General features: G+C 39.5%; 1 protein-coding gene across 8 annotated transcripts in view; it reads right to left on the minus strand.

Moving 5' to 3' along the window:
* Tnrc6b (trinucleotide repeat containing adaptor 6B) overlaps positions 1-15,282 on the minus strand; it is a 233,866-nt gene that overhangs the window by 54,364 nt on the left and 164,220 nt on the right. For 7 of the 8 annotated variants that reach the window (XM_059248171.1, XM_059248166.1, XM_059248167.1 and 4 more), the window contains 2 exons: positions 13,815-13,902; positions 5,491-5,512 (listed from right to left, as the gene is read on the minus strand). In XM_059248171.1, the coding sequence (XP_059104154.1) occupies positions 5,491-5,512; positions 13,815-13,902 (110 nt within the window). Of the gene's footprint in view, positions 1-3,261; positions 3,319-5,490; positions 5,513-13,814; positions 13,906-15,282 lie in introns of those variants that run through there. The other variant, XM_059248168.1, reaches the window with a different exon arrangement.

The following is a 15,282-nucleotide window of genomic DNA, read 5'->3' on the forward strand; positions in this document are numbered from 1 at the left end:
AAAATGAGCTATTCTTGCCACTGAACCAGGTTTATTTGGTGCTGGGGTTCAAATGCCTCAAGGTCTCAGTTTCTTTGCTAGAGAAAGGCTTTAGGGGCTTAGGTGGCTACCTAGCTCTACTCTGGTTCAATTCCACCCAAACAACAACCAAACCAAAGTCTATGCTTCAAATAAACAGTCTCTGTCTCATAGGAAATAAAACACCATAGAATAGTGTGTTCTATTTTCTAATTTCTACTCATGTACTTTAACATCTATATACTCTATTGACTGAATCATCCCCTTCCTACTCGCTTAACTTACACCATTCTCTTATTTTGCAGTTTCAGCTTCTAATTGTCCTCATTTCTAAAAGCATCAGCAAGGTGCCATGTTTGAAATTGGCAAGCTTCTGAATCGTATATTTGCAAAACAGATCCAACAAGTACACAGAACCAATACAAGCTACCACTTCCTTCATCTTAATGGGACCAAACACACACACACACAAACCTCATCTAGAAATGTTTGTAGAAGGGCGAGGGATGTAGTTCTGTGGTGAGCAAGAGACTCTAGATTGAATCTCCAACAAAACAAAACCAAAATTAAAACTAAACAAACAAGAACAGTTAAAGCCATAGAAAATATACTATTTAGGTTAACAATTTAAAATCTCAAAGACTGACCCATGCACAGGTGACTAACCCACCCCATGGGATTCTCAGTGACCTCCATCACTATCTCTATGTCTTCACTTTCCACTCCCACACACTGGCTTCTGCACCCAACATTCTCCTCCAGTCACCAGTCTCGTCACTGCCAGTCTAGAGGGCACTGGGCACTTGTCGTCATGCCTGCAGCTCCTGGCTACGGGTGCTTTTGAATTTACTCTGGGTAGCTCTTCAATTTCTCCTCATTTTCCTGTGGGACCCTCCATACTGTGGAGCAAGGGTTAAACAGTAGATATTTAGCCTTAACTGGGCATGGGGTTTTCGCTTTAGCAACTCAAGTGTGTACTAGAAGAGAGGAGCAGCCATAGACTGTGGCTGTGCTTCAATAAGAAGACTTCATTCAAGGACAGTGAGCCAGGAACTGTATATTCTTACAGAAACTGTTCTTTGAAACAACGGAAGACTATAAAGAACTCTTTTTACTTACAGGCAGTATAAAAATAAGCAGCAGGTCAGATTTGGCTTGTAGGACACAGTAGCAGCCCCTTTTAATTATAATTCCAAAATGACAGCTAGCTTGGCCATTAGCTATGTGTGCATGTATAGACACACACTCATTCACTTTGGAATTTTGAAACAGGGCTTTATTCTGCAGCTCTATTCAGACCAGCCTCCAGTTCATGATGATCTTCCTGCCCCAGGCTCTCAAGTCTGGGTGGATAACAGGTACAAGTCACCACACCAAGCACTGAGTTTACATCTATAAGGTTTTTTTTTTTTTTTTTTAAATTACACATATTTATTTGTGTGTGTGTGTGTATGGGGGGGCACATTCAGGTCACTGTGTGAGTGACCTGAGGACACTTGCAGTAGTCAATTGTCTCCATCTACCCATAATGAACAGGTCGGTACTTCTCACACTGAGCTGTTGGAGAACAAACTCTTCCACAGAGGCTTTAATTATCACTATGTAATTGTTTCCTAAACCATATCTCCAACTTAGGTCTCTTTTATCCTCTCTGCTCCCCTCAAACTTGCTCCCCAGCCCTAAGCTCCATTATCTCCTAGCACAGTGATGTAGTCACCAAACTTGCGCTCCAGCTTAGAGGTGTTTTAAGACCCCATCTGTCCTCATCCAATACACACACCATTCCGTAGGAACCCAAAGCTGAACTCTACTTCATTCCTCTTTATCACCACTGCTTCATCCAGACACTGTCCATCCTCGTTCCCTCCCACATGAGAATTTGGCGCTCACTTATCCAAGTTCATGTTTTTTAACAGCTCATATTCACTCATCTTAGAAACAGCTAATTTCCCCTCCCTCCCTCCCTCCCTATCTACTATCTATCTATCTATCTATCTATCTATCTATCTATCTATCTATCTATCTATCTATCTGTGTGTACATAATATTTATGTGTGAGAGATAATGCAGGTGTGCAATGATACAAAACATATGTAGAGGTCAGAGGACAATTTCTGAGAGTTTGTTTTCTTCTTCCATCATGGACCTAGGGATTGAACCCTGATCATCAGGCTTGAATGGCAAACACTTTTTACCCAACGATTCATCTCACTGGCCCTCGTTCTATTTCTAACCAAATGCTCCCACCTATTAGAACACATAAGTGCCTCTCCGGTGTGGGGGCCTTGCAGAGAGGCTATCTGAGCAATTGCCATACACTGACTATACTATGCTTCCTGGAATAAACTCAGAAGCCAGTGTAGTAATGACCCACAACCCCAGTTATCACTACGGGAAATACTTCCTTCAGATGTGTGCCAATGGGGGACGGGGCAAAATTATGATTTAGAGCTTTGAACCAGTATTTAAAAACTGATCCACTGAGCTGGAAGCTTTCCCTCACTTCTTTGACTCACCCTTGGTACTTCTGGGGTCAAAATAAGCTTCACGGGGGGGGGGGGGGGAGAGCAGGTATTTATTGTAGACATGTTCAATTCTAGCCACCAGAGCCCTACCTGAGGGTCCTCAGTTAGAAAGACATGGGAGCTAAACAACCCCACATATTTAAATCTGCCTGAAGTGATAAATCCCTTGGCCAATCTGACCCAAACTTTGCATGGTCCATGGAGGCTTTCTTCCACACTGATGTCTACAGACCAGCAATTCCCACTTTGAATACTTTCTAGCAGCTAAAGGTCATGCTAGTTTTTAGCAACCAGTCATTTCATTCCATACTGATAGCTCTCATTAAGGCAATCATCATCCTATAGCAGCACCCTTTAACAAGGCTACATTGTTATGGCCAAATTCTGCCATTATGTCGTTTGTGTAACTGGGCTTTTAACCCTAGCCTTACCTTTTTCCCTGTTAAATGTTCCCTAGTTAAATCTGACCTAGTGCCTGATTTGAGAAACTGTTTTGCTTCTGTCTACTATCCACAAAAGAGAATCTAAATTTTTGCCTAAGTGCTTTTTCTTCTTTTTAGCTGAGTGGGCACAGCTAGCCCATGTCCTCAGAGAACAAAGTGAAATCCCTGACCTACTCTCCTCTCTGGGATTCTCACCACACTGTCTTTAATGGTGGGAGATAAAGGAAGAACATACAGCCAACCCACTGGTTTTCTGAAATACAGAAAAGTCTTACTTCAGTCCTTGTACAACCCAAGCCTTGGCACCAACACAGTCTTTTCTTTTTTCTCTGCTGGGGAAAGAGTAGATTCAGAGTTAAGGGCAGATCGCTTAAGAAGATAGCCGTCATTGGGGAGAAGGACAGGAACCAGAAATGTCAGCTCAGGGAAAAGAATGAGGTGGAGAGTGTCCAACAAAGAAAAGACTTGATCATAAAATGGAACAAACCTAGCAAAGCTGGTGAGTCTGATACACCTCAAATAGAAATAGAAATATATGTATGTACGTATGTATATGCCTTTTTTAAACTTCCTGTCTTCTCCCTGGTTCTAACAATTAAATCCCTTGGATACCCAAGCTAGGCTCTCACCTCCCTTTAGGATTACCTGACTTGATTTTCTGACTGAGGGAGTGAGAAGATTAAGTAGACAGGGAAGTATGTTTCATCTACAGTTAGGTATGAAAAAAGACCCAAGTAGAAGGAAGTACATAGGAAGGAAAGCTCCATCTTTAAGACTTTGGCAGAAGAGAGAACAATGTGTGTGTGAACAGACCTAGCATCGTTATTACCATTTGGAGAAAGAATGCCTAGTGGACTTTGTTTTCTATAGAATAGAAGCAGAAGCTGGCTTAAGTGGCCAGGCTTAGGAACCCAAGTTCTACCGTATTCTTTATGTTCTACCAACATAGCCTAGCTTGTGAAGAAGATACCAGCTTTCTCACCTGATGTCCACTGTAAAGTCCTTTAATAGGCCAGCAGCACATGCCTGTATTCCCAGCACTCTGGAGGCAGAGGTAGGAGGATCATTGCAAGGTCAAGGCCAGCTTGGTCAACACCATGAGGTCCAGATTAGCTGTAGCTATATAGCGAGATTCTCACCTCTGATAAATATTTAGTTTCCCCAAGTCCATTCACAAAGTATACTTCTAAATAGACTTAGAAAAAAATGTATATTTGATCGATTTTTCTAGAAGAAAGCCTACTTGTGTGTTGGGAACTAGCTGAACTGGATAAGGTGGAGAACACTATCCTAACCAATTAAGAATTTATTATTCATAATTATGTTTCCTAAGAAAGCTATCTTTAGATAAAACATCTATGAAGACTGAACACCTTTATGGGTCTTCCATTATTGAATGACATGCTTTGGCCTGTTGGTCACCAAACTGACCAAATCAAACCAAACTGAATCCAAACCACTTCATCATTAAAAGGACTCTTACTAAATCCAAGTCTCCATTACCCTTATCTGATTATCTTTAAAATAACAATAATAATAAAAAAAATCCAGGGCAATGGTTTTCATGTTCTGAGGCTTCAGGGACACTTCAAAGTACATCTACAAGGGCTCCAGCTTAGATATGCCTTGGTCTGGCCACAGCCTGGGTGCATCTATTGACAACCATGTAAACTATTCTAATGTACACCTATTCGAGACCCACATGCTTAAGTGCTCAAAAATAAGCATTATCTCTCCTATTCTTAAGGCCTGCCAATCCACAGTGACCATTATCAAATGGAACTATGTAATTTTTTTTTTTTTTTTTTTTTTTTTGGTTTTTCGAGACAGGGTTTCTCTGTGTAGCTTTGCGCCTTTCCTGGGACTCACTTGGTAGTCCAGGCTGGCCTCGAACTCACAGAGATCCGCCTGGCTCTGCCTCCCGAGTGCTGGGATTAAAGGCGTGCGCCACCACCGCCCGGCCGGAACTATGTAATTTTAGAACCAGGAAAGCAGAAAGAACCACAGAAAAGGACAGTATTAGACTGAGAATGACCTAAGGGTTACTTGTTTCTGTTTGCGACACATCAGTTTTTTCAAGCAGTGTTAACTTATTCCAAATTTGGTATCTTAAAAATCACAGTCCAGGCTCTAGTTCAGAAGGCTGTTGAACATTCTAGATGTGACATTCCAGTTTCAGACTTGATGTACTCCATGTATCAAGATGAGTACATCTGAAACTAGGAGCTGATAGCTTGTTACTGTTCTACTCAAAGTTCTGAAAGAGTTCAGTTCAAAATCATGATTCACACACTTTTAAAGCAAAGTATTTACTCTTTTGCTTCCTAAAAATGTAAGGCCAACTAGAAACACAATTCTAAATGCTTTTCATTTGTCACTCCTGCTCTTCAGTGGCTGCAAACAACCCACCTTAATTACTGTGCGCCCACTCTCTGTTGAGTGGATTGCAGGCTGAGTCAGCAGCACTATGAAATCTAAACACAAAAAGAGGATAAAAATCTTACCTTTGGTTTTTTGTTCCGTGATCTGCAAAATAAATAAGATATATAAGTAAATAAAACTCATCTTTTAAATTCAGTACTGTATTATTGTAAGATCATTTTAATTCTATTAACTCAGGCAATTCAAGTTGTCAGGATACAGAGTACCCAGGCTTAGCTGAAATCCAAAACAGCTGTGAGTCAATTTGGACATCTTTCTAGAAGTTATGTCCCTATGTCTAGCCACAGTCACACAAATCAAACCAAAGATTAGGGAGAAATCTAAATTTAAAACAAACAAAACAAAACAAAACAAAAATCAATAAACAAGTTTTTAAAAAACATTCTACTTGCTAAATGATGTAGTCCCTGTATTGGGAATAGTTAGACATTTTGATTGCTCTAATTTCAGAAAATCAAATAGTTGTGGCCAGAAACCAAATTCAACATTAACATAAAAAGATTCCTCCCTGAGTATGGTCTCAAAAAATTTGGAGCTCAAACTTAAAAAGCATGAGGGGTTCATCCTGAAACCAGGAATCACGGTTGCAAAGGAAGATTTGAATGCAAGCCTGTGTGATCTCAATTACCCATTTGCCTGGCGTGATACAGTCATTTCCTCTAGCAGAGTTTTGGTAAGGGTTATGTTCAATTGATATCTGATGTCATTATAAAGCAGAACATAAGACTGAACTGTGCAAATTTTGAACAAAATTTTATGAGTACTTTGTTAAAAGTACTTCAAATAATAAGTAAGATTCTATGAAAAGGCCTAAAATGATGGGGAGCTAAATATAGTAACGGGCTTGGGGGTGGTGGAAATCTTTAGAAGACAGTTGGAAACTGCTTCTGATATTACAAGGCAGTGTGTGTGTGGGTGTGTGTGTATGCAATGACACAGAGACACTCATCATTTACTCCCAGTAATAAAAAGCAAAACCACAAAAGGTCCACAAAAGAAAAACATCCCAAAGCAAGTAAGCCAGTGTTGTGGGATGATCTTTCTGTACACTGTGAATGTGTGCTGCTACCATTGGTTAATAAAGAAGCTGCTATGGCCTATGGCAAGGCAGAATAGAGCCAGGTGGGAAATCTAAGCAGAGAGACAATGGTCAAAAAATGATTACAGATACATAATAAAGACAAATTCAGATGGAAAAAATGGGAAAAACTCTAAATGGGTCACAATATGTTTCAAAAATGTACGTAGATCTGGGAGAAAAAAGAAAAAGGTTATAGATAGCCATAAAAATAAAGTCTAAAAAATATATAAATATATTAAAAAATAAGCCATATAAAGATGAATAATGCACAAAGAATCTGTATTATGTATATTATTATGTTTTCTTTGAGATTTTTGACTGTTAATAAACTAACTGCAGAGAGACATTTGATTGTGGGGGCTACTAAGTTAAACCAACATATATACTTTAAAGGTATCTTGACTTCAAAATTTGGGTCTAAGGATATGTTGCTTTGGAAAAGAGGTTTTGCTTTTGTTTCCACAGGAAGCAAGAGGCTGTGGATTCGTTCCAGGTTAAGATGGATCAGATTTGATCAAGCGAGACCTCCTGAACCTTGACAGATGGTATCTATCAACAAAAGTTATAGCTGGTCTTTCCAGGACTTGACTATTATCTCAAATTTTCTCAGGATCCCAGGTTACCAGCACCCCCAATCAGCAGGAAGTAGTACAGAAAACTATGCCCAAACTCCCAAAATATTGTTTATGAATGTTTGTTTTCATTTAAAGGAGGTTGGTTATAAATGGTTAATGGTCATAGTCAATCTCTTTTTCTATAGAAAAAAGGGGGATATTACATAGAAATGATGAAAAAATGGTAGACTATTAGGTCTACTTTAATCCAAAAACAACTGTTGGTCTCAAAATACTTTACATTGATATGGACTTTGGTTTATTAAAACAGGTTTAGTGTCAATTTTGTTATACTATATGTATATTTCTGCTCTTGTTTGGGTATTATGTTTATACAGCTCACTTGAGATTGTAGTATATAATTAAAAGTACAGATTAATAGTCATCTTTGATAATCAAACTTATAGTCATGTTAGTTATGTTTTCTAGATATACAAAGATATATTTCAGATAGATAGGCAATCTTCATACACTTCCAAGATCTACAGAACATGGCATTTAAAATGTTTTGAGAACTTAGACTTTTCTGGACAATGAGACACATATGCTCCTGGCAGCACCAATTACTTCAAATAGGATGATGGGCATCAAAGAAACTTGTTATGGAGTTTGCTTTCAATATGGCAAAGGCTAGCCATTTGGGCAAGAAATTGTTCTTGCCTGGACTGCTTGACAATATGTGGTATAAACTGGACATGAAGAACCCATAGGTAAGTGACCACTGAACTTTGCCAAAACAAGGCAAGATGGTCCTTCGGGTTCCCACTTCACAGAAGAAACTGCCAGACATTCTGCAGGACACAGAGGATAGTGACTGATGAACTTTGCCTAAACAGGCGAGACAGTTCTTCAAATTTCCTGCTTCACTGAAAAGTCTGCCAGATACTCTAGGCCTGTAGGCTGAAGATGGATGCCCCAAAGTTACAAAAGAATTTTGGATGACTGTCTAGGAAGCCAGATTTCTCTTTTCATTTCTAGAGTTTTGGAAGTTGCTTGCAATGCACTTCCTGTTTACTCAGGTAATAGTATATCCTTTGGGGGTCTTTGACGGAATTGAAAAGTAGATAGTTATAATTCTCTTTAGTTATGATAAAAGATAAATATAAAACTTTAGATTCACCAAGATAGATAATTACATGTTTTCTCTAATTTTGTCAAATACAAATAGACTAGACATAACTGTAATTCTTGCTTGATAACTTTTGTTATATGTAATTTTACCATATTAAAATGAAAACCTTCATTTTTGATTAGACAGAAAAGGACAAGTGTTGCAGGATGGTCTTTCTGTACACTGTAAATATGTGTTGCTACCATATTTAATGGTAATAAAAAAGCTGTTATGGCCTATGGCAAGGCAAAATAGAGCCAGGTGGGGAATCCAAGGAGAGAGACAAGGAGAACAAAGGTAGGATCAGGGCAGAAGCTGTGAGCTACCACCAGGAGAAACAAGATATGAGAGAACACGTAATGCCATGAAGCCACATGGCAAAACATAGATTAATAGGAATGGGTTAAGTTGTAAGATCTAGCTAGTTAGAGGCCTGAGCCATAGGCTATACACTTTGTAATTAGTATTAGCCTCTGTGTGTTTACTTGAGACCAAGTGGCTGCGGGACCAGGCAGGACACAGAGAAACTTCTGTCTACAGCCATGGATATATTACATTAAGACCATATTTGACCCACTCTTCCAAACTGTCAATCTGCTAAAGCACTTTTACACTGACTGTCTGACTTTGTATGAAGAGTTATTAAAAATGAATGCTATGGCCCAAGGCTCAGGGACCACAGAGGAAGAGGGGACAGAAGGACAGTAAGAGCTAGAAGATGGGAGGACCAAAACAGTTCTTGCCCTGACAGAACCACTGCACTCATGGATTCACAGCGGTTAGAAAAGATCTACACAAAATCAACCCAGTTCACAATCCACCACGAAGCGGGAAGAGTCTAAAGTCCCACCTCTAGCTGGGGACCTACTGACAGTTGGTGGCTTCTGAGGCAGAGCAAGCTTTCTTTAAGGTATGGCTTTACTGGGCATAGTAGTATATGGCCCCAAACCCTTGACTATATGAGCAGCACAAATTACAATCAGTAGGCTATAAAAAAAAAAAATGAAGAAGAAAGGATATTAGGAGTTGGTGGTAGGGTGGATCTGGGAGGAGTTGGGGGAAGAATGGGAGGAGTAAATATAGTCAAAATACATATTGTATATATGTATGAAATTCTCAAAAACAATAAAAACATATTAAACAAAAATATGGTGAGACATAAACTCATATATAAAAGTTAAGTATATTTTTATTTATGCACTATTTTATATATTTTCAATATGTTATCCAAAATGTAATTAAATGAATGGTTAATTTAAAAATGAATGCTACTATCTTCTTTAAAAGAAATGTGTGACTGGTAATCATTCTGAATTATGACTATTCATAAAAACATGGTCATCTTTGGAGTGCATGTCCTTTGGAGCTAACTATCCCTCAAAACAGATCCTAGCATACTTAGACTCTGAATCTGACCTAAACAATCTATTCTTAAGACTCCCTAGAGTGCTTCTTACATTTTGTATTAAAGGACAGGCTAATTGCACTATACTGAAATCTGTGGAAAAGTGTCTTTTATTTTTGGTTTTTTCAAGACAAGATTTCTCTGTGTAGTTTTGGTGTTTGTCCTGGATCTTGCTCTGTAGACCAGGTTGGCCTCGAACTCACAGAGATCTTCCTGGTTCTGCCTCCCAAGCGCTGGGATTAAAGGTGTGTGCCACCACCGCCTGGCGATAAAGTGTCGTAAAACGAACCTGCTCCCCACTACTAATTGCTCAGGCTCAATTATATTGAAAAGCCCTTGTACATTTTTCAATAATCCATAATTATCCAAGAATGAATGGGTTTGATCCACCAATTCCTGATGGTAATTTAGGTTTTATACCATTGTAACTATTTCTTGGAATGCCACTTTGAAGATCAGTCGTATAGAAGTTAATACTTTCCCCAGTTGTAAGGAACAAATCTAAATCATGTTGAATTATGTCTTATAATGTGGGTGCTGTTACAACAGCCAATTCTCAGATGGTGAAAAGCTGGACAGTCAGAGTCCACATCCTGCCAACATTACACAATGCTCCTTTCGCAGCGTCAGCCTAATGAATGAATGGAGTCCTTTTTTACACCTCTCTCGTGAATGAGAATTTAACATGGTTTACTCAGGGATGGCTCTGGAAAGAGCAAACAGCCATTGAACATGGTGGAAAGAGGTTCATGTTTAATTTCTGTGTGGAAGAAATTTAATTTTAGCCCTAAATGAAAGTCAACGCTTTAATAAAATGACACTGGCGTCATTCATTCTTTCTCTCCCTCCAGTGCTGAGGACTGAACCCAGAGCACTCTTCCACCAAGTCACACTGTCAGCCCACCACCACCCATTCTTGAGCACTCACTCAACAAACATTCTGAGCAGCTACTGGGTCTCAGATACATGGATGCTGTTGATAAAAATATGACTTCAGGAAATTTATATCCAGTTTAAAGGGAAGACAGACACATGGATGCTGTTGATACACCCAGTTTAAAGGGGAGACAGACACATGGATGCTGTTGATATACCCAGTTTAAAGGGGAGACAGACACAAAGAGTTGGTTACAAAACAATGTGGAAAACAAGAAGGATGTGGCTAACAAGCGCAGAACAGAACTGGCATATTCTCTAAATTCTCTCTACCAGAGCACATTTTATGCCTTCTAGCTGTCGTTACAATAATGCTGGGACCACTGAGACAGTCATATGGTAAGCTTTGTGCTCTTTCCTTAAAACTGTTAAATTGGAATTTAATTCTAAAATTATACAGTAGTTCACCATAACAAAATGTTGTCAAAGACAAAGTGCCAGCTGGTGTCAGCCTAGACTCTGTTAGTCGATCTAGAATGTTTTTGAACAGAAAAAAAAAAAAAAAATTTTTTTTTTCCAGTCCTGGCTGACCTTGAACTTCCTTCCAAGCCTCTTGCCTAAACCCAAGAATTGGGATTATAGGCAAGCACCATCATGACCAACAAAATGACTGAATTTTTATATTAGTCATAATTAATCCCTTGAAAACTTAAGGTTTTTGATCTCTTTGTCATTATTTCCTTTTTTAAAATTTATTTATTTTTATGTACATTGGTGTTCTGCCTGTAGGTATGTCTGTATGAGGGCATTGGATCCCCTGGAACTGGAGTTACAGACAGTTGTGAGCTGCCATGTGGGTGCTGGGAATTGAACCCAGTTCCTCTGGAAGAGCAGCAGTGCTCCTAACCGCTGAGCTATCTTTCCAGCCCGTCAGTATTAATTGTTCAGTGCAGATGCATGCACTTGGGGAAGATTATCTACCTGTATAAACTACATACTTTGCATAAATAATCCCAATTAACTTTCCAATGTAGCCAGATTCTCCTTTATTTCCTATTTGTAGAATACATAATAAAAATCTACAGATGCATATTTGACTTATAAACATGAGATGTTAATATTTTCAATGCAACTAACAGTTGTCTATGTTAAGGATGAAGATGGAATACATACTGTCTGAAACAATCACTTTCTACTTGTCAACTAGTCAATAGCCCCTGCTTAGATCCTTGATGTCCAGCCTATTAACTCCATTCCCACTGTGAAAGCTGTGGACTAGTTTAGTAGATGAAATGTGTGAGTACCTGAAGGGGAAAAAGTTCTCTCTAAGTTCAATCTCTCATTATTCCACTTGTTTTTTGGTGGTGGTGGTGGTGGTGGTGGTGGTGGTGGTGGTGGTGGTGGTGGTGGTGGTGATGGTGTATCAGCAAGGCACAGGGCAGGAGCTCAAACACCACAGGGCAACAGAATCAATATGCCAACACCAGTGCACCTGCACATCTCAGCCTGACAGGGAAGGTGGCTATGTATTCAAGATGCTCTCTCCCTCTTTTGTGAGACAGTTTTATGTAGCCCACTTGGCATAGAATTCATTACATAGCTGAGAAATACCTTCAATGTCTAATCATTTTGCCTCCACCTTCCAAATTGGGGGGGGGGGGGTTATAGGTCTACATCACCACACCAGGCTCATTATCTGCTTTTTTAATTCATACTCTTTATTCTAGAATTGCAGGCAATTCTGACAGGCTAAGATTGGCAGCAAGTACTCTGACAGCATGAAGACATGATAAAAGATGCACCACTATCAACATGACAGAAATACCATTAGAAGCAGACAAAAATTTAAATAACACAGCATTCTGATACAACACTAAATAATAACTGACTGTTCCTATTAATTAAGTCATAAAGAATAAATTACATTCATACACTTGAGTTATCTGCAACCCAATTCAGAAAGTATTTCCAAGATTTTTCAAATGCTGGTCTTCACGAATATCTATTTAAATATTACTTCAAATAATGAAATTTTAGGGCATGCATATTTGGTGATTCTGGGAAAGCCTGTGGCGTGGCCCTTCTGCTTCACATTAGGTCTGATGGCATTTACTGTTCTATGTGAAGAGTTCTCTCTGAACCTCCAGCAGTTTATACCTCCATAAACTTAAAACCGGTGCCATAGCAGGGACCCTCATGGTGACTGACAGCAATGAGGCCCAAATCTCCACATAACCACACAAGACCTGACCAGCAAATCTTGTCTGCAGAAAAAGCATCATGGCAACCCTGCAGAACCAGAGCCCACGTTATACGTTACTACAGGAATAGTGAAGCAGGGAAAAGCCTGGCCAGGTAGTGGCCCAGTCTTGGTGCTGGGGTGAGAGCAACGCTCTGAGTAAAAGGCTGCAGCTGTCAGGGCATTCTAACTACTCTCTGCTTCCAACAGCTCCATCAGACAAACATTTTTTGATAGAGAAGTGACAGCTGTCAGCTCTGTCTTTTCATTTAGTACTTCCTTTTTCTCCAAGCACATTGCTCACAGCTATGTAATGCTCTATCCCCCAAGGCACTGTACAAGCTACCATTTGTTTCAGCATTTTTGAGACAGGGTCACACTATGAAGCTCAGGCTGGTCTGGAACTTGCTATGTAGCCCAGGATAACCTCAAACTGAGCATCTTCCTGCCTCCCAAGTGATAGGATTACAGACATGTCTCCCCATGCCTGGCCTACTAGAACCTGCCTAAGGGGCAGTTTATTGATGGGATCATTATAAAGCAAAATTTCCTAAACTACAGTGCAAAAACAAACAAACAAACAAATAATAAATTGGGCACGCTCAAGCAAGCTTTAAAAGTTTGTCTAGCTGGGCGGTGGTGGCACGTGCCTTTAGTCCCAGCACTCGGGAAGCAGAGGCAGGCAGATCTCTGTGAGTTCAATGCCAGTCTGGTCTATAGAGAGAGTTCTAGGACATGCTCCAAAGCTACACAGAGAAACCCTGTCTCCAAAATAAAAAAGGTTGTCTATAAACTTGAAGAGAAGATGGATATTAAATTATGACTCAACTAGTGAAACACAACAAGTTGACACTTTAATATTGTTTCCTAATATTTTCATAAAATAAGCTGTAATGCTATTTATCATTCACTGTATAAACCTCAAACATTTTTCTACTTTCAAATAAACTAATGTCTTGGGCAGCATTATAGTGTCCGGTATTCAAGTAATGTCAGGTATTCAAGTCACTAATTATGGATGGCTGGCAAATATAAAGACAGACCTAATTGCTCAACTCACCTTCTGAGTGGCTTCTTTTTTCTTTTTATCCTCTTTCTTCCTTTTCTTGTCTTCCATTAACTGTTCTTCCCTTTCTTGCTCCTTCTCTCTGTAAAAGAAGTAACACACCAGAAAGGTTATACCTGTACATCTACACCCCACCTTCTGTAGCAAAGATCACAGTACTAACACCTTACTTAAACCAAAAGGACACATGAAACTCACTCCCTTTAGGTATCCTCACACCATGGCCTGCTATCCCTTTCACAGAACATTCACTACATTAGGCTCGGTTTCAGAGATGCCTACAAGCATTTCTATAATATCTGTATACATCCACACTCAGAGGATCAATGCACTTTTTACTCAGTAATGGGTTTGTTTTGAATGTAATATATAGATGGCTTCTAATAGACCTTGGGTTGCTTCTTCCATCACTGTACCTTTTCTTTTTTTAAATTTCATTTTATTTTAGAGGTATAGTGTTTTGTCTGTATTATATGTGTGCCTGGTGCCCGAGGAGGCCAGAAGAGGGTGTCAGATCTCAAGAACAGGAGTTACAGATGGCTATGAGCCATCATTGAGTGCTAGGAATTGACTTGGGACCTCTGGAAGAGCAGCAAGTACTCTTAACCACCGAGCCCTTCCACCTCAAATTTTTTTCTTTTCTTTTTTTTTTGAGACTGAACCTAGAGCTTGTTGTTTCTAGTAGACTGGGTGGTTGACAAGCCCCAGGGATCTACCTGCCTCTGATCCCTAACCTCCTGCCCTAGAGCTGAGACTACAGGTGTGTGTACCACTCACTTGGCTTTTTTTTTTCTTCTTTAACAAAAACGTAAGTGAGGTAGGTGGTGGTGGCGGCAGTGGTGCACGCCTTTAATCCCAGCAGTTGGGAGGTAGGCAGATCCCTGTGAGTTTGAGGCCAGCCTGGTTTACAGAGTAAGTCCCAGGACAGCCAGGGCTATACAGGGAAACCCTATCTTACTTCCCCCCACCACCACCACCAAAAGAAACTATAAGTGCTGGGGATCTGAACTTTCCAGCCATCTCCTCAAACCCACTATATGTGTTTTTAAGGAAGGTACTAAGAGTCCTATAGAAATCAAAGTGTTCTCTATTGGGTGGGTTCATAACTGTATCTTTTTCCTACAAACACAAATCAGGTGACTAAATCTGCTCCACTCAATAGAAAAAAACAATACACACTAATAGACCTCCAGTTGAGGAATTTTGTTAAATCTTAAGATTATACAATTTATATTGCAAATTCAAAGTAAGTTTGAAATGTAACATTTATTCTAATGCCCAACAACTTTCATTGTATGTTCCCCACAGCAGGAAAGAGACACAGCCTATGGCAGTTAGAATTTTACATAATTAACACATCAACTCAGGGCTTTACAGACATCTAGAATATGACCAAGATAAAAAAGATTAACGAAACAATTAAGGAACTAACAGGTTTGCAAATGGCAACCCCAAAAAAATG

The sequence above is a fragment of the Peromyscus eremicus genome, chromosome 20 (genome assembly GCF_949786415.1).
Source record: "Peromyscus eremicus chromosome 20, PerEre_H2_v1, whole genome shotgun sequence".
Lineage (NCBI taxonomy): Eukaryota > Metazoa > Chordata > Mammalia > Rodentia > Cricetidae > Peromyscus > Peromyscus eremicus.